The 26,303-nt window shown below is 35.6% G+C and overlaps 1 protein-coding gene across 1 annotated transcript in view; it reads right to left on the reverse strand.

The window, feature by feature from the left end:
* Window positions 1-31: 31 nt before the first annotated feature.
* Window positions 32-26,303, reverse strand: part of ZFC3H1 (zinc finger C3H1-type containing) — a 56,866-nt gene continuing 30,594 nt past the window's right edge. The window contains exons 13-35 of the mRNA XM_072742411.1: window positions 25,626-25,800; window positions 25,243-25,374; window positions 24,334-24,876; window positions 24,139-24,248; window positions 23,008-23,139; window positions 22,780-22,901; window positions 21,716-21,817; window positions 21,268-21,387; window positions 19,906-20,089; window positions 18,206-18,392; window positions 14,104-14,292; window positions 13,235-13,472; window positions 10,487-10,592; window positions 10,201-10,399; window positions 9,568-9,662; window positions 5,743-5,853; window positions 5,378-5,482; window positions 5,090-5,255; window positions 3,930-4,030; window positions 2,042-2,143; window positions 1,358-1,397; window positions 1,049-1,111; window positions 32-919 (exon numbers count right to left, since the gene is read on the reverse strand). Of these exons, the coding sequence (XP_072598512.1) occupies window positions 782-919; window positions 1,049-1,111; window positions 1,358-1,397; window positions 2,042-2,143; window positions 3,930-4,030; window positions 5,090-5,255; window positions 5,378-5,482; window positions 5,743-5,853; window positions 9,568-9,662; window positions 10,201-10,399; window positions 10,487-10,592; window positions 13,235-13,472; window positions 14,104-14,292; window positions 18,206-18,392; window positions 19,906-20,089; window positions 21,268-21,387; window positions 21,716-21,817; window positions 22,780-22,901; window positions 23,008-23,139; window positions 24,139-24,248; window positions 24,334-24,876; window positions 25,243-25,374; window positions 25,626-25,800 (3,460 nt within the window). The 3' untranslated portion in view covers window positions 32-781. The remainder of the gene's footprint in view (window positions 920-1,048; window positions 1,112-1,357; window positions 1,398-2,041; window positions 2,144-3,929; window positions 4,031-5,089; window positions 5,256-5,377; window positions 5,483-5,742; window positions 5,854-9,567; window positions 9,663-10,200; window positions 10,400-10,486; window positions 10,593-13,234; window positions 13,473-14,103; window positions 14,293-18,205; window positions 18,393-19,905; window positions 20,090-21,267; window positions 21,388-21,715; window positions 21,818-22,779; window positions 22,902-23,007; window positions 23,140-24,138; window positions 24,249-24,333; window positions 24,877-25,242; window positions 25,375-25,625; window positions 25,801-26,303) is intronic.

A 26,303-nucleotide genomic window follows, 5' to 3' on the forward strand; every position in this document is an offset into this window, starting at 1 on the left:
TATTTCAGTACAAAGCAGTTCAAATATTAACTGTTCTTTAAACTGTTAAACTTTATTATAAATTAAAATTTCTTTACAAAAAAATTGCACATAATATTTGACCACTCTTAGGTTCTGATGCACTGGCATTTGCAATAGTTTCTTTAATCTTCAAGTTAAACAGTCTCGGCAAGGAGTCCAGAACGTAGAAAGGGCAATAAACAACCCTGTTAGAGCATTCAAGTGCAACTAGCAGACTTGTGGCCATGGCAGTTACACTTTCCTTAAGGTGGACTGCTTAAGTTTTAAATCCTGAAATGAAGAATCTCAAAAGGTTTAAAGAAGAAGAACTAAAAGGGACTGCCTGCTTTTTACTGTAAACACAGCCCTGGAAATTAAATCCCAAACAAGAATCTCTCAGGCATCAGAGAGTGTCAAGTGAATCAGGAATAGCACAACATAAAGAAAGGGGGGGGGGGGGGGGGAATAAAAAATAAAAACAAAAACAAAGCAAAATTAAAATAAATGTCAGTCACTTTGAGGAACTATACTTACGTACATGATGTTATGAGAATCTGGCAGGGCCCAGAAGTAGGCCAAACAGGAAGTTCATTTATCCAACCGAAGAGGGTCATGTTCATTGCTTCCGGTTTTGAGGATAGATATTGTAGGGGACTTGATATGATCAGTAATGCTTGTCTGCCTTACGCAGACCTTAGCCAGGGATCAGCCTAATCTTGAAGGATCATTCAAATAATTTTGGCAATTATTATAAGGACTTAGAACTGACTGCACCCAGTGTTCAATGATTCTTGCTTTCTGTTTTGTAACTGTTTAAATTTAAGAGCTCATTTAGGCTGACTCCAATCTCTTGGCACTTGGAAACTAGTTTTCTCAGGTTATCAGTTTTACCTCCTTCTGATGCTTCAAACAAGAGTTGCTGTAAAAGACAGGGAAGCACAGAAGTAAGACTTAGCTAGATTTTGAGCATCACCACATCAATGGATATGGCACATGCAGAAAATTTATAGGAAAACTTCAAGATGAAATAAAAGATAAAAAGCATTACATCTTTCCACAGTGATGCACAAAGAGGTAACTTCTGTAAGGCTCTCTGATATAAACGGTGGACCTATAAGATAGATATATACACAATTCCATCAGGAAACATGATGAAAAACACCTTCATAATCCTAGTTATTTCACTGGGACCTCATCATATACAAAATGGTTACATTGGGTTTTCAAGTTTCCCAACGTTTAGAGCTCTTAGCACGTGAATGTTTAGGTTTTAATCCTTTTAAACTGAGGATACAACAAAAGGGGCCGAACAGCTTAAAAACAAAGTGACCCATCTGATAAGTCGATCATAGCTTACCTCTCTCTGTCCCTTTAGAACAATCTCAGCAGCAATGGCTCTAAGGGGAAAAAAAAGGAATATAGAAAAGGGAAAAGAAAATTTTATATATTTTTGAACGAGATGAGACACTACCACTGGCAGAAAGCTGACTGTGGGAATGAATCTGAGTACAAAACTTCCTGAAAGTAACAGGCTAAACTTCCAAGGAGGGTAACCTATAGTGAAAAGAAAAATTCAACAATTTTTATCAACTTTACAAGAATTAAGCAGACCAGTGTTTTGAACATAAATAACGTTTGTTAAAAATACTCGTAATTATAGTAGAAACACCTGGCACTAATAATACCTTTAAAAGAAAGACGACACCAGACTATAATACGGGGAAACCCCACGTTTAAAAAAAGATGGTCTTAAAATGTGTGTAACAGATTTGTTTTATAACAGTACTGTTATCTAAATGTTCTGCTTAAAAAGAAAAAAAAATAGAACTCCATCTACTTTGCTTTTAGAAGCAATGGTTAATAAGAACTCCCTTACTCTCCGTAGAAAACCTCAGCAAGTGCCAAAATAAATCTAAATTAGAGGAGAGATCTGTCCAGGAAAAAAAAAAAAAAAAGATGTCATTTCAGATTTACCTGTCTGGAGCAAACCTTACAAATAAAAGCAATAGCTATAAAAACATGTACATGATTGCTGCATTACATTTTCCAGGTGGCCAGGCATGTTGGAATATTATATGTAAACATCTTGGCTTGAAGTTTCAGAATCTGAACATTGCTTTCTTCCCATTCATGTTGAAGTAGCCTGCAAAGTACATTCAGGAAAATGAACAAAAGCATTGCAAGTGTAGGGAACCCCAAATGTGCTCTATGAGCAGAATATTTGATGAGGTATAATTTTTGATCAGTTATAATCCCTCAAGGCTACTCAGCAAGTGACTATAGAATGTCTCTTACAAAAATTGCCCTGGAACAGGAATAGGCAAACTAGCAAGATGCCCAGTCAAGACCCCTACCATATTCAACAAACAAAATAGGCCTACGTAGTCCTAATAAAGCACTCACTCCACGTGCTCCCTCCTCAAAATTTTTGAAAATGACTTGATATATTAATGTAATTTCCTTGTATTTTTTTAATTAAAGAGTAAATATAAATATGAATGTTTATTGGATTAAAATGTAAGTACAGTGACTAATTATTAAGTTCTCTATTCGGGGCAGGGGGATAACCACAAGGAAATAACTACCAAAACAAGTGGAGCTTTAACCATTAAAACCAACAATTACCCTATCTGTATTCCTAGAAGCCTATCCTAATAGAAACTAGTCAAATTATAACATTTTCTATTTTTCATGTTTTACCAAAGATAATGCTTTATTTTTTTAAAAAAAGATTTTATTATATATACATATGAACAGGGTGAGAGGCAGGGGGGGACAGAAGTAGCAGGGAGTCAGACGAGGCGCTCGATCCCACCACCCTGGGATCATGAACTGAGCCAAAGGTAGACACTTAACTAGACTGAGCCACCCAGGTGCCCCAAAGGTGATGTTGTATAAGAGAAATTTCTGTATTAGTTTCTGTAGACTGGGACGCTTACTAAGAACTTTTATTATGAAACACTATTTTTGTCATAGCCTTAGGCCTTTACATTTTTTTCAATCTCATACCATTTTCCCACATACATGGTTAAGTGGAATATAAATAAACATAATATTTGGTATTTTAGGTACCTTACTGATCCACAAAACAAACTTAGAAACATAAGACAACTGATGCAGTGGTAGTGACTGCACAAGAAGCCAAAATATTAGCATGGAGGGTACCGTTTTGAATTAAAATGCACAATTCTTGGGGGTGAGAATAAGTTTACTCTGTTAGAGCAGGGAAACTACAAGAAATGCTCAGAAATCTCCCTCTCACTCAAGGTATAAAATCCCTAGATAAATGTTTCTCAAATGTGATTTGAGGGCTCCAGGTCAGGAATCTGCATTTTATTTAGTATTTATTTTTAAAGTACTTATTTTAGTACTAATTTTTAAAGTAGGCTCTATGCCCAACTCACAACCCTGAGGATCAAGAGTCACATGCTCTACTGACTGAGCCAGCCAGGTGCCCCCAGGAATCTACATTTTAAATAAGCATCCCAGGAGACTCTGATGCATGCTATTACCTGAAAGCAACTGACCTACATGAGAACAAGTCATAGTAACCAAAATATATATAGTTGACTGCTATCTCTGTTAACACTTTACAAACCTTTTAAGTAATATTCCTTTGCTGTGTAAAACACACTTCTTGCTATTAATGCATGTGCTGAGGACAGATGGCATGTGCTGAGGGAACACAGATGAACTTTACTTGAATTGTATGCCTCTTATAACCTGTAGTTTTCTAAAGTGACCAAATTTTTACACTGACTTTTACATGAATAGCTGTATATTGCTTAACAATTCTGAAATTAAAGTAGTATGCATCAATGAGAAAATACTAAAGAAAAGACTATTCTTACCAAGTTTTTAAGAATAATTTTATATGAAGAGCTATATACTATTAAGCTGAGACCAAAGATAATTTTATTTCTTCTTACCTCAGTGCAAGTCCAGAATTAGTTGGCATAATTGAGCAAAACCGTTCCAAGGTTTTGGAATGCTGAGTCTTTGGAACACAGCTCAAATAAAAGAAAATAACCTGTAAAGGTTGAGGGGGGAAAATGAATGCAACAAAATGTGAAATCCAATTACCTATGTGTTTTAATGAGAAAACCAAAATGGTCTTTAAGACATGAATGTATAAATTATAATAATGTATGATGCTGTGAGTTACAGTTCCTACCATTAATTATATTAGTGACTTTCCAAATATGAATTAGGAAATATGATCTAGTGATGACAGCCATGGACTGAGAACACTGACAAGAAGCCAGGAGTCCGGGTTTACATTCCTGAGTCTACCTTTACTTGCTGTATAGCTGGGCAAGTCATAGGACTAATAATACCTGCCACATCTTGCTCATGGAATGCCCGTGTGTAAATGACTTAATGTCCATAAAGTGGTTTGAGATCCTGGGATAAAGAATGGCATAGAAGTACAAAGCATAATAATTGGTTATCCCGATTAGCAACAAAACCATCCCACCAAAAAATAAAATACATATATGTTTTAGTCTACATGGAGCTTTAATAGGAGCTTTTAGACTACATTGTACTGAATGAAAGGAGTCTGAAAAATAAACTAAAACAAACCTCTGCTTCCTTTCCTATAAGAAAATAACCTTATAAATATATCATTAGTCATTCTACTATTAAAATTCTAAACAGCATGTAATTTCAGCTTTTTTATGCTCTACTTATAGCTAATATTCACTTGACAAATAGTAACTAAAAACAGTAGGTACACTGTATATTACGGTATTTTTCATTCAGTAAAATTTCCAACTAATCAAGCAAACATTACAGGTATCATTATAATTACTTCTTTTAATCTTTCTTCTTTAATATGTATTAAACCTTAACATCTCTTCAATGTTAGGTTTTCTTAAATATAACAATCAATATGCACATTTTATCTTAAAGGGCTCTGTTCCTAGATTTAAGACATAAGAAGGAAACATGGTCAAGAATAACAGTAAATGCTAGGAAAGTGATCCTAAGAAAAGCTCTACTGACATCAAACAAAGAGATTTGCTGTCATTTTTTTTAAGCCCCCTTCTTTTATACAAATAGCTAAAGAAAAGTTTTAAGTTCTTACCCTATTATGAAATTCATAGTTGGACCAGTAATCAGCACTGCTAAAAGGAATGGGGTATCGGGCAGGGACTGTAACCAAACATCTATTCACTAAATCAGTAAAAAATTTGAATTCTTGGACTTTGTTTCTGGATCCAGCAGCTCTATTATTGGCAAAGACAAGATAACTGCCAAAAGAAAAACATTATAATTAAGGCAGTGTTTCTCTCACTGAGAAAACTGATCACCCCTTTCCCCACCATATCCCCTTATTCCAAATCCCATTCTTATTAAGATGAACTAAACTTACTCCATCCAAATCTTCTGCACTATATCAGATCTCATGGCCACCCCTAATGCTGCCTCATATGCCTCCACTGTCTCTTTAATACTTGATTGAAGAGGATGACAAAGGCTGTTTAAAAAATGAAGGAAAACATTGTATGTCTACAGCTCAATTAGATTAGGTAAAGGAATGAAAAAGTATTATTTTAAACATTACAGTATTATTACAATGGAATCCTTCTTTTGATGTTTCTTCTTTAATAATGTATAAACCTTAGCATCCCTTCAATTTTGCTCCAATGACTTTAACACCAAATTAATTTTAATACAGTGTAATTCAGTAATAACAAGGGCAAGTCTAATATGCAATATTTCTCTCTAATGTCTCACCAGTAAATCAGCCACAAATAAGGAACTTGGTAGTTAAACATCTCATCATCAAAATTCCCTTTACATAAATGGGCTGGAATGTCAAGTGGTCCTGGGATATTTAAAAGATACCTGAAAAAAATAAGAAACCAACAAACCTCTGTTTGAAATTATGCCTATGCACACATGGATTACTAATACTCAAGAAACCAAACCAAATCAAAACAAAAACACTTCTGCTTCAACTTAACTCTCTTTGAAGTATTTTTGTAGTCTTGAAACTTTATTTTCACATGTATACCATACTGGTTTGGTCACATCTCTAGAATTTACATAGTCTATTTTATACCCACATGAGTAACTCCTCTTTAAAATGAATTTATTCTAGCCCCCAAATTAATAATCTAATTAAGTCTAATGAAAAACAGGACAAACGGGATTACCACGTCTCTAAAATTCTCCCACAAAATCTATACTTTTTGTAAAAAAAAAAAAAAAAAATTCTTTAAGAATTACAAAACTTGACATCTGAAAACAGTCTCTTTCTCATATACATACATACAAATAATGTACTATTGCGGGTTTCATTTTAGATAGGATATCAAAGTGTATTCTGTAACAAATGGTCCATAAGGCACTTGTCAAAAGAGGTCTGTGAGCAAATAAGACTGGGAAATACTGAAATTTACAGCCCTCTCTTAAAAAGCCACAGTAGGATATTTAATAGGATAAAGGCTTAAAGGCTGTACTGAAGTCAATCAGTGAAGAATCTATCTGACTCTCACTAATTGAGGTTTCTCCCCCAATATATCTGAATTTGTGTGTACAACATTTACTAATATCTGCAGGGACAATGTGTTTAAAGGAAACACACTGATCTCTTGGGTCTAAAAATTATTTCAAGGAACTAGGTTTTAATGGATTAGAGAAGCTGTATGGTAGCAGAGGGCAGGAGGAACCATAAGCAAGGGAAGAAACGAGACATCTAGAAGTCAGGTTATCACCTTGCAGACTTGGCTATAACTAGCTATATTACCATGAGATAATCACTTAACTTCTAAAGATGTTAGATTTGTCAACTGAAAGCTGATGTAAGAAGAGATCACTTCAAATGTAATCTGTGTGAGACTCCATCCCTAGGTTAACTTCAGTAAAATGAAATCCCCAAGTTAACTTTTGTGGCTATGTACTAATCTTCAAATTGACTTGAAATGAATGAAAATTACCTTACCTAGTTCTTTCTTAAAAAAAAAAAAATATTTTTTATTTGAGAGGGGGGGGCTGAGGGGGAGACAGCAGAGGGAAAGGGAGAGCAGCAGACTCCCCGCTGAGCACGGAGCCCAATGCAGAGCCTGATCTCACAACCCTGAGAACATGAAGTGAGCTGAAATGAAGAGCCAGATACTCAGCCAACTGAGCCCCACACGTGCCCTCTGTCTTTATAGTAAATGTTACATAGAAAGGGAAATGACAGGATCCAACTCTAGGTAAATATTATAATATATAGGATATTCTAAGCATTTTGCTTTACAGTTTCTACTCATAAAGTGGAAAAAAAAAAATTGAACCTAGCAAGAGCACTGACTTATCCCATTGATGATCTGGCTACATTTATAAATTTAAATTCTCTCACCTACTGCCATTTTCCTAATAATTGACTTTAAAAAGATTTCTTAAATTAACAGAAAATGTATACTCTGTGTAAATAAGGTCTTCAGTTTAAATAAACTAAGCACAAGATACTCTTTTCTTGTAACTCTTGGTGTACTGAGAATTATGACTATTCCCATGGAAAATTTAAAAAAGCAAGGGGACTTAGTAAACTGGGAAGATTTATTTAGAGGCAACCCATTTCAAAATGTTTATCAACAGTTAGTCTGCTTCATTAAAGCTGACATCAAGAAGATCTGAAGATCTTTGGTTAGCTACCACTAGAAACTGGCAACTAAACCAAGTACCTCCATGCCCAAGGGAAGACCAGAGCCAGCAAATCTGTAAAAAGTTCAGTTTAGGGTCTGTCCTACGCACAAATTTGAGACATTAAAAAACTCTAACTTAAACATGGACAAAGCGGGGATCCCTGGGTGGCTCAGCGGTTTAGCGCCTGCCTTTGGCCCAGGGTGTGATCCTGAAGTCCCGGGATCAAGTCCCATATCGGGCTCCCTGCATGGAGTCTGCTTCTCCCTCCTCCTGTGTCTCTGCCTCTCTCTCTCTCTTTCTCTATGTCTATCATGAATAAATAAATAAATCTTTAAAAAAAAAAAAAAAAAGCATGGGAAAGCTGAACAATCTCTAAGTTCCTTATAGAATAGTTTAATTCTTCTCCATTAATTTGTATTTTAAATAATTCTTTTATAACTGTAAGGTATTATTCTAGATGTAACAGCAGAAAGAATTTCAGAAACTACTAAAATCACTATGTCAATAAACTGGTTACCATAAAGCAGACATACAGACTCAAGTCTAGGAAAGAATAGTGACCCCAACTTTTGCCAAATCTCAAATAAGACTGGAATGTTCACAAAATATTCTAGGGTAGACGGACCACCAAATTAACAAAACATGGGTTACTTTTAAAAAATATGGTTTTTTAAAAATATGTTTTTATATAATACTGCTACAGCTACACTGTAGGGTAGGCAGAGAACACCTAAGAAAAATATATGTAAGCATTAGACTTGCATATGTAAAACCAAAATCTTATCTGTGCTATTGTCTACAACAAAAAAATTTTAGGAGATTTTCACCTTACAGACCTTCCTTCCTTTCTTAAAATGTTTTTACTTTTTTAAGAATATTTAATTTATTTATTTGAGAGAGAAAGAGAGTGAGTGAGCGAGAGAGCGAACACAAGTCGGGGAGGAGTAGAGGGAGAAGCAGCAGGGAGCCCGAAGCGGGGCTCAATCCTGGAACTCTGGGATCCGGACTGGAGCTGAAAGCAGATGCTTAACTGAATGAGCCACCCAGGTATCTCAGGCCTTCCTTCTCTCAGTTCTTCATAACAAAAAATAAAAGTATTTTCCTTTCATGCTGTTTTACTTGGGATCAGGAGATTATACCTACTTTTGTAAATTAGGTTTTATTAGAATACAGTCGTACTCATTCATTTACATGTTGTCTATGACTACTCTTTCCCTAAAACAGCACAGGTGACGAGTAGTGATAGACCACATGACTTACAAGCCTAAAACATTTACTATATGGCCCTTAAGTGAAAGTTTGCTGATCCCTAGAGAGAGATGAGGAGGAAGGAGGGAAGACAGGCCCCCCTCCACCTCGCCAGGCCAAAATAATTCCTTATGATTTCCTGCAGCCTCTTGCAGTAAATACAGAGCTCTACATAAGTTACTGAGAAAGTGATGCTTGAGAAAAGACTTCAAAAATTTTTCACTCTGTACTTCAGAGATTAGAGCAGTTCTCTTTAGACTTAAAGTAAAAGGTTTATTATTTATATCCATTTGAGATCACCAATCAAATAAATTAAAATTCATTTTTTTAAAACGTATGAGAATTATCTGAGGCAATCTCAGATAGTATTAAGTACTATAGTTGCTATAGTATTAAGTCCTAAGTTAACAATAACAATGAATTAAAAGCAAAATGAGCCACTATTAATACAAACCTTCCTTTGTTAGTCTTTCATCCAAAGAATGCAAAGTATATTACATCTTTTCTGTTTTTATTCAATTCTACTGCCCTCATAACAGTTATGAAAAGTGTTCAAGGATTTTTTTCAATTAGTCTAAAATGTAATTAACCCACAAAAAAAAAAAAAAAAATCTGTCTTCTTTCCACTAAATTATATTATCTTTTTCTTCTATAAAATCAAGGGTTCAACAAACTTACCGAAACAGATCCAAGTTATTATACTTCTCAAACCCAGGTTTAAAGAAGGATGCGATAAATTTCCCCAAAAATGGAAGAAGATTATCTCCTTGATTCTATTTTTAAAAGAGGAAGGAAGGATACACATTAGACTTACAATGTTTAATTAAATCTGTCAAGGAAGGAAAAAAAGCCCTTAACCGCCCCCACCGATTACATTAAGTTTTTTGAGTAGGTGGGGGTAGAGATAACTTCTATATTCTGATCTCCAATTAAATCCAACCAACCATTAAACAGCTTAACACCCAATATACCACGACTACCAACTGTCCAATAAACTTCTATTACATGTTTAGCACTGGTACGAAGTGTGTTGGGGGCTCTAAATCTGATTAAGACATGGTCCTTGCCCTCAAAGAGTCCTTAGTATAGTATATAAAGCAGCAAGAAACAAAACTACAAAGCAATATAATAAGTGCAATGATAGAACTATTTCTAGCAAAGAGAAAGAATACCTAACACAGTTTGCAAAGGGAAAAAGACCAGGAAAAGCTTCCTGCCTAAAACATCTTAAAGAATAAGAAAATGTAAAAAAAGTAAAAAAGAAAATGTGAAACACAAAAACACCTTTAAGAATTATGAGGTTTTTCTTACTTGTAAGATGAAGAATTTGCACATATGATAAAAAACCTCTGCGTTCTGAGGATTTTTTTCAAATGCAGTAAGCCATACTCCCCTGGCTTTGTCGTGCTGATCTGTTTGCAAATATAAAGCAACAAGGGCTTCCAACAATTGGCAGTTCATGGGACAGGTTTCCAATAAACATTTACAAAGCTCCACTGCAGCCTCATACCTTAATAAGAAAAAAACATGTCTAAACATATGAAAAAAAATCAATTTTTAACACAAGGTTAACTGCTGGTTGTCAATCAAGTCTTACCTCTCCAGAAGCTGGTGCAGAGCAATCATGTTTGTGTAAAGTGGAACACAGACCTCTACTCTCTCCTCAACCGTAAGGTTCTCATCTGTGCAAGCTTTCACGGCATCTATCCAAAAATATCACAGTAACAGAAATCAAACATAAAATGAATGGATTGTTATTTAAATTCTGAGAGAGATACCATCGAAACACGGCGGCTTACTCTTTTGTTGGACCATCGTCTTATCCTTTACTGAAATCCTGGCTTATTACTACCTAAAGGAGGTATTTTCAGATATCTCCAAACTCCATAAAACTCAATCTCTTACCTTCATATTCCTGGTAATAAAACTATTCGTTAGATACGAGCTCTTGCACATCTCAATGTTTTCACTTAAAAAACTATGTCTGCATGTATCTAAATTCCTTAAAACTGATCTAAAAAAAAAAAAATCAAAGAACAAATTATCTTTTTTTTAAAATTATCTTTTCATCTTTCCTGACCCAATTCAACAGGCCCTGCTGCTCTCTGTTCTACAACCATTTAAATGTCTCCCCCTACACCAGATCCTTTCTTTACTCCTTCAAAACAGGTATTTTCCCCTTGTAGTCCCCACTCTGTGTCTCAGAGAGTGGGTCACTGTTTCACTTTGCACAGCTGTCACCCATTTCCTCCTTGCTCAGTGGTAGGTAACAAGAGATCCCGGATTTACATTTATAAGTGAATGTCATTCCGAAAATGCATTTCTGAAGTTCATTTATAAAAATCATCTAAATAAACATAAAAGCCGATCTCTCCATTTGTTTTATTTGATTAGCATTTGATAATGTTCTTCTTTTTTTCAATTTCTTCTTTATTTACATGTCTTCTTGGTCTCATTCATGGACTATTCTTTCACTCCTTACTGCTATACTTTTTTTTTTTTTAAGATTTTATTTATTTATTCATAAGAGACAGAGAGAGAGAGAGGGGCAGAAACACAGGCAGAGGGAGAAGCAGGCTCCATGCAGGGAGCCCTATGTGGGACTCAATCCCAGGTCTCCAGCATCACACCCCAGGCTGAAGGCAGCGCTTAACTGCTGAGCCACCCAGGCTGCCCCTGCTATACTCTTAAATGTCCATTTCCTCAGAGAAAATATCTCACTCCTTCAACTATGAAATAATTTACAGCAAAAGCACATTACAAACTGTAAAGCACTACAATCGCTCCTATGTTAATAACTTTCAAATCTATTTTTCTATCCATAATCATTCATTTAAGGTCCACTTCCTTATTTCCTTCTGCCAACAAGCATCTCCACTTGGACCACCAATTACCTACACTTTTTTTAAAAAAGATTTTATTTATTTATTCGTGAGAGACACAGAGAGACGCAGAGACACAGGCAGAGGGAGAAGCAGGCTTCATGCAGGGAGCCCAATGTGATCCCAGGACCCTAGGATCATGCCCTGGGCTGAAGGCAGGTGCTTAACCGCTGAGCCCCCCAAGTGTCCCAACAATTACCTACCATTCACAAATACTATTCCTACTACCAAAATCAGTCTTCCCAAATTTACCTGTTTTTATCAATACATTTTCAATCACCTTGGACTATTTCTTCTCTTCTTCCCTGACATTTAATCTGTCCCCCACATCTCTATGTGAGTTCAAATGTTGCTAATTAATATTCCCTCTTTCCCAGGTTTTTTGTGCTTCACTTTTGGCCATCAGCTTCTTGTTATTTTTGTACCTCTGGGATCATTCCTCTGCAGCACATGCTGCCTTTCTTCAAGAACCACTGTCTTCAACTCTACCACACTTACAAAGTTCTTGAAAATGTGGTATTATTCCACTTACCAAGCTTAATTCCTACTATTCTACAACATAAACCCTCGCTTTGATAAGGATTCTCCCTTCAAATCCATTGTTGCACCAATTGCTATGTTGCCTTTTGTTTACTTAGCTCCCTTAAGAGGAATATCCTCCTTTTCCTCCCTTTCTTAGCTGGTTTATTCAATAAATATTTAGTAAGCACTTAGTAAGCTGCCAGACATTATATGTCCTTGGGAAATACAGAGATAAGACAAGGGTCACATCTTTGAGGAAGCCAACTATGTCACATCAGAGTCAAGCTTCAAAGTCCAGCTCCAAGTCCTAATTCTTCTATGAAGACTTCTTTCATCATGCCAACCTACAATAATCTCTTTGCTTTGGGTTTATGACCTGAACAGTATAATTCTATAAATCACAGACCTTTGTCTCTTCTGTAAGCACAGAATTTAGACTACATACCAATACACAGTTACATGGCCTCATACATTTAATAATTATATCAAATGCATAGATTTTATCTTCTGATTATGCTATATACTTCCTACCAGGAGGAAACAGGCTTTTATACCCTACTGTTTTCCATAGTTACCTGAAAAGATACTCTCTTCTTTCACCTTGATGGACTACTTTAAAAAAATTACCAGGTTCTCTAATTCAGTCAACTCAATAAACTTATATAATCTCTATTATCTACATATTCAGCTGATCTCTTTTGCTATAATCAGAAAAATTATGTAATGTAGTTCCTGGCTTTCATATATGCCAAAGGTCTATCTTACACAATTCAATTCCTAACCATCTTTTTTTTTTTCAATGCATAATCTTCTAAGCATTAATATAACAAAGTGTGAAACTACAACTTACAACATATACATACAAATTTGTTCCTATTAATTATGAAGACTTATAAAGGGATAAGCTGACGTTCTATATAACTTATAAACATTTCTCTTACCTTCAAAAACTGCTAGTAACATGTCAGGATTAGTCTTTACATCTTGAACTGCTTGCCATGGCATTACAAACGATTCTGTGTTAACAATTCTTGAAGGATTGGCATTAGATGGATCATAAAATTTTGAAGGGAGGACGTTGAACTCAATAAGATGTATGTAGGCCAGCCATGCCAAACATCGATCGCCTGTTTTAAGGTATTCAGCTACTATTCCACCATTAGCTGATTTCAAAGCATTCTAGGTAAAATGAAAAAATTATCTGTGTATTTTAAAATAATAACTCCTATTCCTATTAAGATTCAAATGTAAAGGCAAAGAAGTATACAAGTGTCATATTTCTTTGGAGTAGTTATTAAATACCTAAGTCAAAATATTGATAGTCACCAATTTTTTTAATGAAAATAAAGCAAGATGTTAATACCAGATTTTTACTGTGCTAAGGTTTATAATTTATGAAAAAAGATTCAATTTATTTGTACATTTTAAGTGTCTTGACATTCAAGGTCTAATAAGATAAAAAGAAAACTAAACAACAAAGAAACCCCACCATACCCATAGAGGAGATTTTCACTATGGACTAATTTTTTTCCTCCTTTCCTCCTTATTGTCTGAATATTGAAGTTTTATTCTGATAGGTACTTAGCATACATTATTTTCATTTAAACCTCATTAGCACTCTTAAAAAGGCATTATCCCCACATTAAGCAAATGAGGCAACAGTCATAACTTTACACAACTTACTAGTAAGTGGCAAAACCAGTATTCAAATCTAAAGTAGGTGTTCTTATGAAATAATGCTAACCTATAATGTTTTAGACCTTTAAAAATTCTCTATAAAGTATAACTAAAAGCTGTAATAAATGTTTACCTGTAAAACTGCAAGTGCACTCTGGCATCTTCCAGTAAATATGTGCAGCTGAACTCTAAACAAGAGAGCCTCTAAGAGCTGAAAGGACAGAACATCTGATGCTTCCTGCTTGGCTGCTCCCATGAGGAACTCCACCATCCTTTCACATACATAATCCTTTTCTTCAAATGTGCTTTCTAGGTGCAGAAACTACCCAAAGAGGTTTCATATAATTATATTTTGTAAAACAAAACAAAACTGTAAAGCTACAGATTTTCTACATTTCATAAGATGTTATATTAAATCTTCAATTTCTGCAAAATGGATTAATTATAAATATATATAAACCCATCTTCCTGGGGCATCTGTCTGGCTCAGTCAGTAGACCTTGCAACTCCTCATCTTGAGATCCTGAGTTCAAACCCCACGTTGGGTACAGAGCTCACTTAAAATAAAACAAGAAAAAAACAGAACAGCCCACCCCCCCAACTTCCAGTATTATAATCTAGATTTCCCTTTCTACAAGTTGCAAAGTGGAATCAAATGAAAATTAAACAATACAGATGTACTCTTAGAATCACCACTGAATTAACTTCATCTCTCCTCTCCTTGAATCAACAAATAAATGGCAGTAAGACCATGATAGATTACAAAAGTTCAAGCATTTGACAAAATACAGCATCCATTCCTGATCAAAACTCTTCAGAGTGTAGGGATAGAGGGAACTTTCCTCGACATCTTAAAAGCCGTCTACGAAAAGCCCACAGCAAATATCATTCTCAGTGGGGAAGCACTGGGAGCCTTTCCCCTAAGATCAGGAACAAGACAGGGATGTCCACTCTCACCACTCCTATTCAACATAGTACTGGAAGTCCTAGCCTCAGCAATCAGACAACAAAAAGACATTAAAGGCATTCAAATTGGCAAAGAAGAAGTCAAACTCTCCCTCTTCACAGATGACATGATACTCTACATAGAAAACCCAAAAGCCTCCACCCCAAGATTACTAGAACTCATACAGCAATTTGGCAGCGTGGCAGGATACAAAATCAATGCCCAGAAATCAATGGCATTTCTATACACTAACAATGAGACTGAAGAAAGAGAAATTAAGGAGTCAATCCCATTTACAATTGCACCCAAAAGCATAAGATACCTAGAAATAAACCTAACCAAAGAGGTAAAGGATCTATACCCCAAAAACTATAGAACACTTCTGAAAGAAATTGAGGAAGACACAAAGAGAGGGAAAAATATTCCATGCTCATGGATTGGCAGAATTAATATTGTGAAAATGTCAATGTTACCCAGGGCAATTTACACGTTTAATGCAATCCCTATCAAAATACCATGGACTTTCTTCAGAGAGTTAGAACAAATTATTTTAAGATTTGTGTGGAATCAGAAAAGACCCCAAATAGCCAGGGGAATTTTAAAAAAGAAAACCATATCTGGGGGCATGACAATGCCAGATTTCAGGTTGGACTACAAAGCTGTGGTCATCAAGACAGTGTGGTACTGGCACAAAAACAGACACATAGATCAATGGAACAGAATAGAGAACCCAGAAGTGGACCCTCAACTTTATGGTCAACTAATATTCGATAAAGGAGGAAAGACTATTCACTGGAAGAAAGACAGTCTCTTCAATAAATGGTGCTGGGAAAATTGGACATCCACATGCAGAAGAATGAAACTAGACCACTCTCTTGCACCATACACAAAGATAAACTCAAAATGGATGAGAGATCTAAATGTGAGACAAGATTCCATCAAAATCCTAGAGGAGAACACGGGCAACACCCTTTTTGAACTCAGCCACAGTAACTTCTTGCAAGATACATCTACGAAGGCAAAAGAAACAAAAGCAAAAATGAACTATTGGGACTTCATCAAGATAAGAAGCTTTTGCACAGCAAAGGATACAGTCAACAAAACTAAAAGACAACCTACAGAATGGGAGAAGATATTTGCAAATGATGTATCAGATAAAGGGCTAGTTTCCAAGATCTATAAAGAACTTATTAAACTCAACACCAAAGAAACAAACCATCCAATCATGAAATGGGCAAAAGACATGAAGAGAAATCTCACAGAGGAAGACATGGACATGGCCAACATGCACATGAGAAAATGCTCTGCATCACTTGCCATCAGGGAAATACAAATCAAAACCACAATGAGATATCACCTCACACCAGTGAGAATGGGGAACATTAACAAGGCAGGAAACAACAAATGTTGGAGAGGATGTGGAGAAAAGGGAACCCTCTTACACTGTTGGTGGGAATGTGAACTGGTGCAGCCACTCTGGAAAACTGTGTGGAGGTTCCTCAAAGAGTTAAAAATAGACCTGCCCTACGACCCAGCAATTGCACTGTGGGAGATTTACCCCAAAGATTCAGATGCAATGAAACGCCGGGACACCTGCAACCCGATGTTTATAGCAGCAATGTCCACAGTAGCCACACTGTGGAAGGAGCCTCGGTGTCCATCGAAAGATGAATGGATAAAGAAGATGTGGTTTATGTATACAATGGAATATTACTCAGCCGTTAGAAATGACAAATACCCACCATTTGCTTCAACGTGGATGGAACTGGAGAGTATTATGCTGAGTGAAGTAAGTCAATCGGAGAAGGACAAACATTGTATGTTCTCATTCATTTGGGGAATATAAATAATAGTGAAAGGGAATATAAGGGAAAAGAAGAAATGTGTGGGAAATGTCAGAAAGGGAGACAGAACATAAAGACTCCTAACTCTGGGAAACGAACTAGGGGTGATGGAAGGGGAGGAGGGCGGGGGGGGGGGGGGAATGGGTGACGGGCACTGAGGGGGGCACTTGACGGGATGAGCACTGGGTGTTATTCTGTATGTTGGCAAATTGAACACGAATAAAAAATAAATTTATTATTAAAAAAAAAGATTACAAAAGTTCAGGTCTTTGGTCACGTACAATTTGCTAAAGGTTTATGACTGTATACAAATTTTGAGAACAGCATTCATTATCATACATATGTGGTGAAATAATTAAAAAGAAATTAAGAGGCCCTTTAAAGACCAAATAACTCTAAGGAAAAATATCACACCCTATAAAAATCTTATGATGATCAGTAGCATTAACTTTGGCACAAGACTCCAGGTCAAAAATCAAGCATCTTTCACTTCAGTACCTGAGTTAGGAGTAAGAGTGGCCAAGTTCATTCAGTAAGGAATAGCATGTCATCCAGATGGATCTGTTCTGAATTTCAGTTAGCAAGTAAGTGACAGATCTGACAGTAACAGACTGCAAAATCTTATGACTGCTGAATCCAGCTGGCAAAAGTTCAGATATTAATGAATATTTTACAAGTGGATTCATTATAATTTTAAGCATGGGTAGGAAACATCTCATTGACTCAGAAAATAAAGAAACCATTTTCTCACTAAATCTTTGTATCTTGGCAAAGTTCAATATTACCATGAATTATAGATTAAGATTATTTTCGTAAGTAATGAGGACAGATAATACAAATATCAAAATGTCTCTTGGCATTCATGAAAATGTTACATAAATAGAAGAAATTTTTTAAAATTGTTTTTCAGGTGCTTTGCAAAAAAAAAAAAAAAAAAAAAAACTTCCACATAACTTTTGCCTAAAGTAAAACTGCCTATGAATAGCTAAGTGTAAACGTTTTAAAATGTGTGTATTTTGGGCAGTCCAGGTAGCTCAGCGGTTTAGCGCCGCCTTCAGCCCAGGGCATGATCCTGGAGACCCAGGATGGAGTCCCACATCAGGCTCCCTACATGAAGCCTGTTTCTCCCTCTGCCTGTCTCTCTATTTTTCTCATGAATAAATAAAATATTAAGAAAAAAAAGTGTATATTTTTTCCTTACCGATTTAGTAAACAAGAAAATTTACTTCTTCACTAAATATTTTCCTCTTGTTTATTCTAAATTTAAACCTGACCCAAGAGTGGTTCTGAGGTTATGGGACAATGAAAAGTTATGGTATCTACATGCAGATAAAGCATATGACTTTATTAAGCTACATATCAATTTTTAAGATGATCCAAAGAATTATAAACACACAGATACACACATACAGACACACACAAAGAACTATTATCTTTCTACTCACAGTCCAAAAACTCTGATAATCAGGAGCATATTCAACAGCTGTTTCACACATTTCCTGCACTTCTTCCTTGGTTCCTCTTTTGGAGAACAATCTGAGGTAATGGCACCAAATTTCTGGATTGTCTTTATTGTTTTCCAAAGCTCGAGCCAGAACATTTAAAGCAGAATCCAAGGACTCTGAACATAGCCTACGTGTTTAAAAGAAACAAGAAGTTTTTTTTTTTAAATGCTTCAAAATACTCTTAAATCAGGCTCATCTAATGAGTCCATTTTAAAGTTCCAGGAACCTACTGAGAAGTTAGAATCACCTAAGAGAGTTAGATTACGATTTTAAATCACACCAGTCCAAAAAAGGTCCTATTTTCCCACAGACCTAACGATTACTTTTTAAGTTGATATTCAGGGAGCATTTACCAGATAAAAATACAATGTTATAAAACCCCTACATTATCAACTTCAAATGTACTTTATGTCCATATTCAGCAATACCTTTTATGAGTTAGTCTTCTGGGAATGGGAAAACAATTCCCCCTCAAGGCCAGCTACTGTCAGCACAAAATATCAAAGCTTTCAATGTAACAGTTCTTTTCAAAGGTCAAAGGCTTGCTATCTCTTGAAGAAGATAACTGTCTCTCATGATTCTATTCATAAAATAATGTACAGTTCTTTTGGCCTTCACTCAGTAAATGAGTCAGAAAAGAAAACACTAACTTATCCCATTAACATGGAGATGACACACAAGGCAAGTTAAGTTAAATAAGCACCGTATTCAGGTGTGTGTGATATATTAGCACTCTAATGCTGCCTTACTGAAAAAGCTTTTATGTCAAGTTGTTAGACGGACATTCAGAATAGCTTTTTGAAAAAATTAAATTATAATGATTTAAAATTAAATAATAAAAGACCATTCCTGCTAATACTATCAAAAAGTAGGAATTAGAAAATACAATAGGTTAGTGAGAAAAATGACTTATTTACCTTATACGAAGACACATAACACCACCCATAGAAAAAATGTCAATTCATCAGAATTTAGGTGTTCCTACAGAAGCTTTAAATCTCTAAATAAAAATTAACATAAAATGTAACTTGTTCTATTGTACCAACATAATTTTAAGACTATCACTACTGGGGGTGCCTGGGTGGCGAAGTTGGTTGCACAGCTGACTCAGCTTTAGCTGAGGTCATGATCTTGGGGTTGTGAAAACAAGTCCTGCATGGCGCTCTGTGCTCAGTGCAGGGTCTGCTTGGGACTCTTTCTCTCTCTGCTCCTCTCCCGGGTGTACTCGTACATTCACAATTTCCCCCTCTACCTCTAAGAACAAATAAATCTTAAAAAAAAAAAAAGGTTCCTATCACCACATGCCTTAAAAACAATATCCTTATACCACTCAGAATTTACTGTATTAACTAATCCTACTCTGAAAAAAGAGCCTACCTACTAGAGTTAAAAACTGGGGCTAATTTATTACCTACACTGAGCCATGAACAGAACTCAAGATCTTATCTTAAAGTTTTTCTAATGGCTTTTAATTTATTTTTTTTTCTCTCATAGCTTTTAAACGAGAGTGCTTTTGGCTTTGTCAAAAACAAGACTTCATTGATACCATGATGGAAATATGATTACCATAGATGAAATAAACTTCAAACACAAAAATATAAATGTGCAACAGTTGACACAAAGATTAGAAGTGGACCTACCCATCATTCTGATTCAAGTACTTATATGCAAGCTTGAGCCAAAGTTGTACATGAGAAGGATTTTCAAGCACACTTGCTTCTAAATTAGCGATGTCATCAGTCTCATTTGTAAAGTATCTGACGTCATCTGGGGTGACAACTGTATCTAAAGCCGGAACATTTATCCGGTTCTCTGGCTGGAAGGCTGGAAAGAAAAGTATCATTAGCTTTACACTTTCTCTTATCCACAGACCAAGAAAACAATTGGCCTCATCTTTAAAATAGTCTAAAAATCTAAAGATTCAAAATATATGCAGTAGCTCACTTTAAGGTAGAATGTCATATAATTTACAAACCAGGGGGATCCGTGGGTGGCTCGGGGATCCCTGGGTGGCTCAGCAGTTTAGCGCCTGCCTTTGACCCAGGACGTGATCCTGGAGTCCCGGGATCAAGTCCCGCATCAGGCTCCTGGCATGGAGCCTGCTTCTCTCTCTGCCTGTGTCTCTGCCCCTCTAGGTCTATCATGAATAAATAAATAAATAAAATCTTTAAAAAAAAAATTTTACAAACCAGAACACTTCTAAAAGTGAAAGGGGTGTTATTAAAAACTACACCAGGATAACAGGTATAAACTAGGATTCTGCTGGGCAAACCAGAAGTATGGTCTCTACTTTAAAGGTAAGTGGCATAACTTGATAATTCACATTCACTAAATAGTAAAAAAAAAAAAAAAAGTTATTATTTATGAAGATAATTTATCCTACATTTAGAAAAAAGTACATTAGCGTAAATAAGCACATGAGAGCATGTACCTATTAGATATCTGCTAATCCACAAATAGTAAACAAATTATGTAAACTTTAATAAGAATGTAAACTTAGTATGTGCTTGACAATATAGCACTTCTTCATATTTGCTTTTTTCATTCATTTATTTATTCTTTGTGTGAGCCTACTGCATGTAAGAAAGCACAGGCTTGAAAACTAAACAAAGTACTACACCTGCCCACAAGGACACAGACCAGGCAGTAGGCAATCCCACACAATGAAGAACTGTATTAAATGCTAAATGGCATCACTGTTCTAAAAAAAAAAAAAATAGAAAAGGGATGCCTGGGTGGCTCAGTGGTTGAGCATCTGCCTTCGGCTCAGGGCATGACCTGGGGTCCTAGGATCAAGTCCCATATCGGGCTCCCTGCTTCTCCCTCTGCCTGTGTCTCTGCCTCTCTCTGTGTATGTCTCATGAATAAATAAATAATCCAAAAAAAAAAAAAATAGAAGAAACAAAAAGCCAAGCTACTAGATACACCAAACATAAGTAAAGTGTTAGAAAAAGATGGAAACATCAGAATTTAATGATTCAGGGTCTTAAATTACTTCTTACCATACTTAATTGGTCCTGTAGACTGTTCCTCATCACTACTGAAGCTATTCTCTGAAATAGGTTTCCTCCAAAATTTTGGCTTCCACTTTCTTTTATCTTTGTAGGTTGTAAATGGTGGTGCTAAAGTAGACAGGAGAAGATTATTAGTTGATATAACTTGTTTTTTATAGTTTTAAAGGCTACCCAAACAGTATTCAGAAAGAGCTAAAATTATTGTTAGTCAGAAATGACATACATATGTATTTTCTACCCTAGAAAAAGATGTTTGTTCTACCCTATAAGCATGTTACATACATATATACATATACATATGTATTTTAGAGAAGATAATGCCATCCATATATATTTCAGAAAAATTTGCTCTCATAAACTACAAGGTCCTTGTGTGTGTATGTGTGTGTTTGTGTGAGAGAGAGAGAGACAAAGAGAGAGAGAGAGAGATACTCACTATGGCCTTTACTTTCATTGATATTGCTAACAAGGAGAACAGCCATCTGGTCCATTGACATTCGATCTTTATTTATTCCAAAAAGTTTCTCAACATATTTTTCTGAAATTAGAGGAATGTTATCCTCACTTACAAAAAGTATTAAAAACATGGATTACAGAGACAAGATTAATTAAAGAGTATATAGTGAAGAGTAATTTAAAAATTAAAAGGAAGCATACGTTACTAATCAAAAATACATATGCCTCCTGGAAGGCAAGGCCTCCATTACCTTAACTACTATGGCAAATCTTACATCACGCACCCAAATTGGGTTCCAAAAACAAAGTATTTCTTGAAACAAACTATAAACAAGTGAAAAATTAAAGTCCCAAACTGAGAATGATTACATAGATTCAGTGACTTTATAATTACCCAGTATTGTGGTTAACACTAAGTTTAATAATCACCAATTCATTTACTTCCAAAACACTTGCAGTAAGGTTTAATATTTAGCAATAAATCTGGAGACAATCTTAATAGTATTTATTCACAATGTTTGACATTAATCTACACTTCCTACAATATCAAAGTGTATAAAGCCCTTTTTATTTCTTTGTAGAATTTGAAACCACATTCATCTTAATTTCTAATCCTCCTCTATTTTTAAAATAATAAAAACAGAGGTCTGTCTTAAAATCATTAATAAAATTGCTATACAAATATGTTAACATATTCTTCTAAATAAATTGAACCTATAGATAAGCTCTGTCCAAAGCACTTCCCGCAGTGATGGAATGTGTGCAATATCCTATTGGTAGGCACTTATCACCAATGAGCTATTGAGCTAAAAAGTAGCTATCAAACACTTGAAATGTGGCTACTGCAACTCAGGAAGAAATTTTAATTAATTTATACTTGAATAGCAGGATATGGCTAATGACTACAATATGAGAGCAACTCTGGATAAAATGCTATAGGTGAATGTGAATTACTGCAACTAAAGACATCAACAACTGAACATAACATTTTTTAATTGCCTTCATTCAAATTTTCACTTGGGGGAACAAGAGGTCTTTAAATACCTGCTGCAGCAGCAATTTCTTCATCAGTGCTTGTCTCTGAACAACCAATCAGAGACAGATTATACGACAGAATGTCCTGGAACAGCTGCTTTCGGCTAAGTGTGTAATCCTGTGTATGCTGCCTAAAATAAAATGACAACACAGAAAAGATAATCACGTATATATCAAAGCCAAATAACCAAGGTTGCCTTTTAGATCATAAAATATTCACAAATAAAAACTACTCACCACTGACAATCATCATCATTACATGTTCCTGTTAAATCAAAACGGCAGAAACACTGATCCGGTTCAATCATGTTACTGTATGATACTGAGCTTAAGGGAAGTTTTTCCTTGGTTCGATAGTATGGACTAAATCTAAGGAGACAAAAGGAGGGGGGTACATTATACTCCATACACATTCCCCAGAAAATGAAGAAATTTTTCATTTTTCTCAATTAAAATTTCTATACTTTGAGCTTACTATTATCTACTAACTTAGAGCCAAAATGAACTCTAAAAAAACCAGTATCAACTGGTAGGGACAACTATTTTTATATCTAGAACACAAAAAAATCTAAAACATAGAACAACAAAAAGCCCTGTATTTTAAAAGTAGTGTTTTCCAGGCTGCCTGGGTGGCTCAGTTGGTTGAGTTCGACTCTAGATCTTGGCTCAGGTCATGATCTTAGGGTCCTGAGATCAAGCCCTGAAGCAGGCTCTGTGCTCAGCAGGGAGTCTGTCTGAGATTCTCTCCCTCTCCCTCTGCACCTCCTCATGCTCAAATAAAATCTTTAAAAGTACTGTTTTCTTATCATATAATAAAATGGTATATAACATTCATATTCCTTGCACACGTTACCAGGCAACAAAAAAACTAGGGGAAGAGTCTACACCACCTGATAGGTGCTTTATGATAATTAAATCCTACCCACTTAACAGTCTCACAACTTCTGAAAGTCTTTTTAAAGAGACAACCCCCACAAAGTTAATCATCTGAGAATGTCTAAATAAATTTTATGAAAGCTGGCCAATGCATTCCTTAGAGTAACAGTAAATTTCTTTTTAAAATTTAAAAATTCTCATTTGATTCTAGTTATTTTTCCTAAAATCCCTAACAGACAGTAATCCAGATTCTCCACAATTCTCCCAGTAACTTGGTAAGAATAAACCCAGTATGAGCTAAACCTTCCTGATATGGTTCAAATCTGACAATAAGGCTATTTTATTTTCCCTAAATGACCAAGTTCATTTTTAGTCACCATGACACAATTATTTTTTTCATTATTTCATTATCATAAAATATCCAAGATTATACTGTCATTAAGATCAAGGAGCAGTCCTGAAATTCCAGCTCATTGAATGTTTCTTTTATACCTGTAGGACTTAAAAACTAGAAGAGGACTATGGTAGGGTCTAAAAGGACACGGCTTCACTTCTGTTGTTTTACTCTGTGCTGTCACAAAATCCACATCCACAGAAATCTCCTACGAAAGAAAACAGCCATTACATAAACCAAATAAGGCTAAAATGAATCCTAGATTTTATGAAGCATATGAAATGTTCAGTTACCTGACCATGTAAAGCCTTTTCTGTAATGCCTGTAGTGGTTTTTAAAATCAACTGTTTTAAGCTATCAGCTTTTGAATATAATTTCTGTAATTCACCAATTTTTAACCCCAGAAAAAGTTCTGGTTTTTCCACTGTATTCTTAGTAGGTTTGTTTATGCATTCTTTGTTAGGTGTATCAGTGTGCTTAAGGTTAGGTTTAGTAAAAGAATTAGACTCTAAAAATGATCTTCTTCGTTCCCTGTTTGAACCAGACAAAATCTCATCATCAACATCATTTTCCTCAGTGTCCAGACTTAATTTATCTTGAGTCAGATCGTGAAGCGACGGTTGAGGTAAAGAAAATTCAGGTTCCTCTTCCACAACTGGAGCAATATTCTGTTGTTCCTTTGCTTTAAGGGCCCGCGCTTCTTTTAGTTTCTGAATTTTCAGGGCATATTCATATTCTAGCTTTTGTAATCGTCTTTTTTCCATAGCAATCAGTTCTGCTGAATGCTTTCTGGGACTTGATACTGGAGAATTGTCCAGTCTCATCATTTTGTTTGGCTGGGGGAAGAAAGTGATATACATATTTTACATGGTTATGATTTCATAAACAATTTTTGGTAAGATAAATGTGTTATCCCTACAACATAAGGCCAACATTATAAAACTAAATCACTGATGAGAGTAAAATATAAAAGTCCCCAAAAGTTATGCCAGTTAATCTGGCATAATCTATGGAAAACAAAAAACAAGAGTCAAAACAATAACTATAAAATAAGACTTTCAAAATGTGGATGTCATTTAAAAACAAAGCTTTAATCTTTCTGAATATGCAGATAAAAAGTTATTTTATATATATCTTACCCTCAAAAGTATCATGAAAACTTTCCCCTTTCCAAAAAGAAAATATTCCTACAAACAACTTACTCCAAGGCGATCTTGTTCCAGTTTACGTTTTCCTATTTCTTTACTGGCCACTGCCTTTGCCCGAGCAAGCTCTTCTCCATACTTTAGAGTCAAAGCTTTCTTAATGGTAACACGTTGTTGAACTTTGTGAATCTGAAAATATAGGATAATTCTGGAAATATAAATGTAAACCTTAGGAGAGGAAATACCTTCTTTAACACAGCAGCTTTAGGGTATTCACCTGAAAATAAAAACATTCCAGTATCATGTCACAATGGAAAACAATACAAAGGTTCTATATTTTGATGGTTGTGATTTATGGTTTCGTTTTACAAAAAATTTGGCCCATAAAAATGTGCAGTAAACATGAGACTACAATAGGTTAATTTAAAAAAGAACATTACTTGTTCCTGAAGCTTCTTTAAAAACATTCTGTTGACACTGAGAATTTTCTCTGTTGCCTGAAGCTGTTCTGTAAGTTTTGTAATCTTTGTTTCAGCATTTCGAACGGATTCTTTCTTCTTAGCTTCTTGCTGTACGAGATTCTTTAAAACAGATTCATCTTTCATCAAGAGAATCCTAATTGGGAAATAATAAAATTCATATGTTTTTAAACTAGTGGACTAACACCATCAGAATAAAATATTTACAAAGCAGTAGCTCATTTTACAAAATATACTGCAGTGGGTTAAGAATCCGAATCTTGATTTCAAGCTGTGAGGTGGTAAAACTGAGCCCCCACAACCAACTGTGCAAGGTGGGGAGTCTGCCTAAGATTCTCTACCTCTCCTACTCCCACCTGCAGTGCATGCACGCTCTCAAATAAATAAATCTTAAAATATATATATATTGATAACACACAGATTAGAATTAAAAGGATGACTGGGCAGCCCTGGTGGCTCAGCGGTTTAGCGCCGCCTTCGGCCTGGGGTGTGATCCTGGAGACCCGGGTCCAGTCCCACGTCGGGCTCCCTGCATGGAGCCTGCTTCTCCCTCTGCCTGTGTCTCTGCCTCTCTCTCTCTCTCTCTCTCTCTCTCTCTCTCTCTCTCTGTGTCTCTCATGAATAAATACATAAAATCTT

The sequence above is a fragment of the Vulpes vulpes genome, chromosome 16 (assembly GCF_048418805.1).
Source record: "Vulpes vulpes isolate BD-2025 chromosome 16, VulVul3, whole genome shotgun sequence".
Taxonomy (NCBI): Eukaryota; Metazoa; Chordata; class Mammalia; order Carnivora; family Canidae; genus Vulpes; species Vulpes vulpes.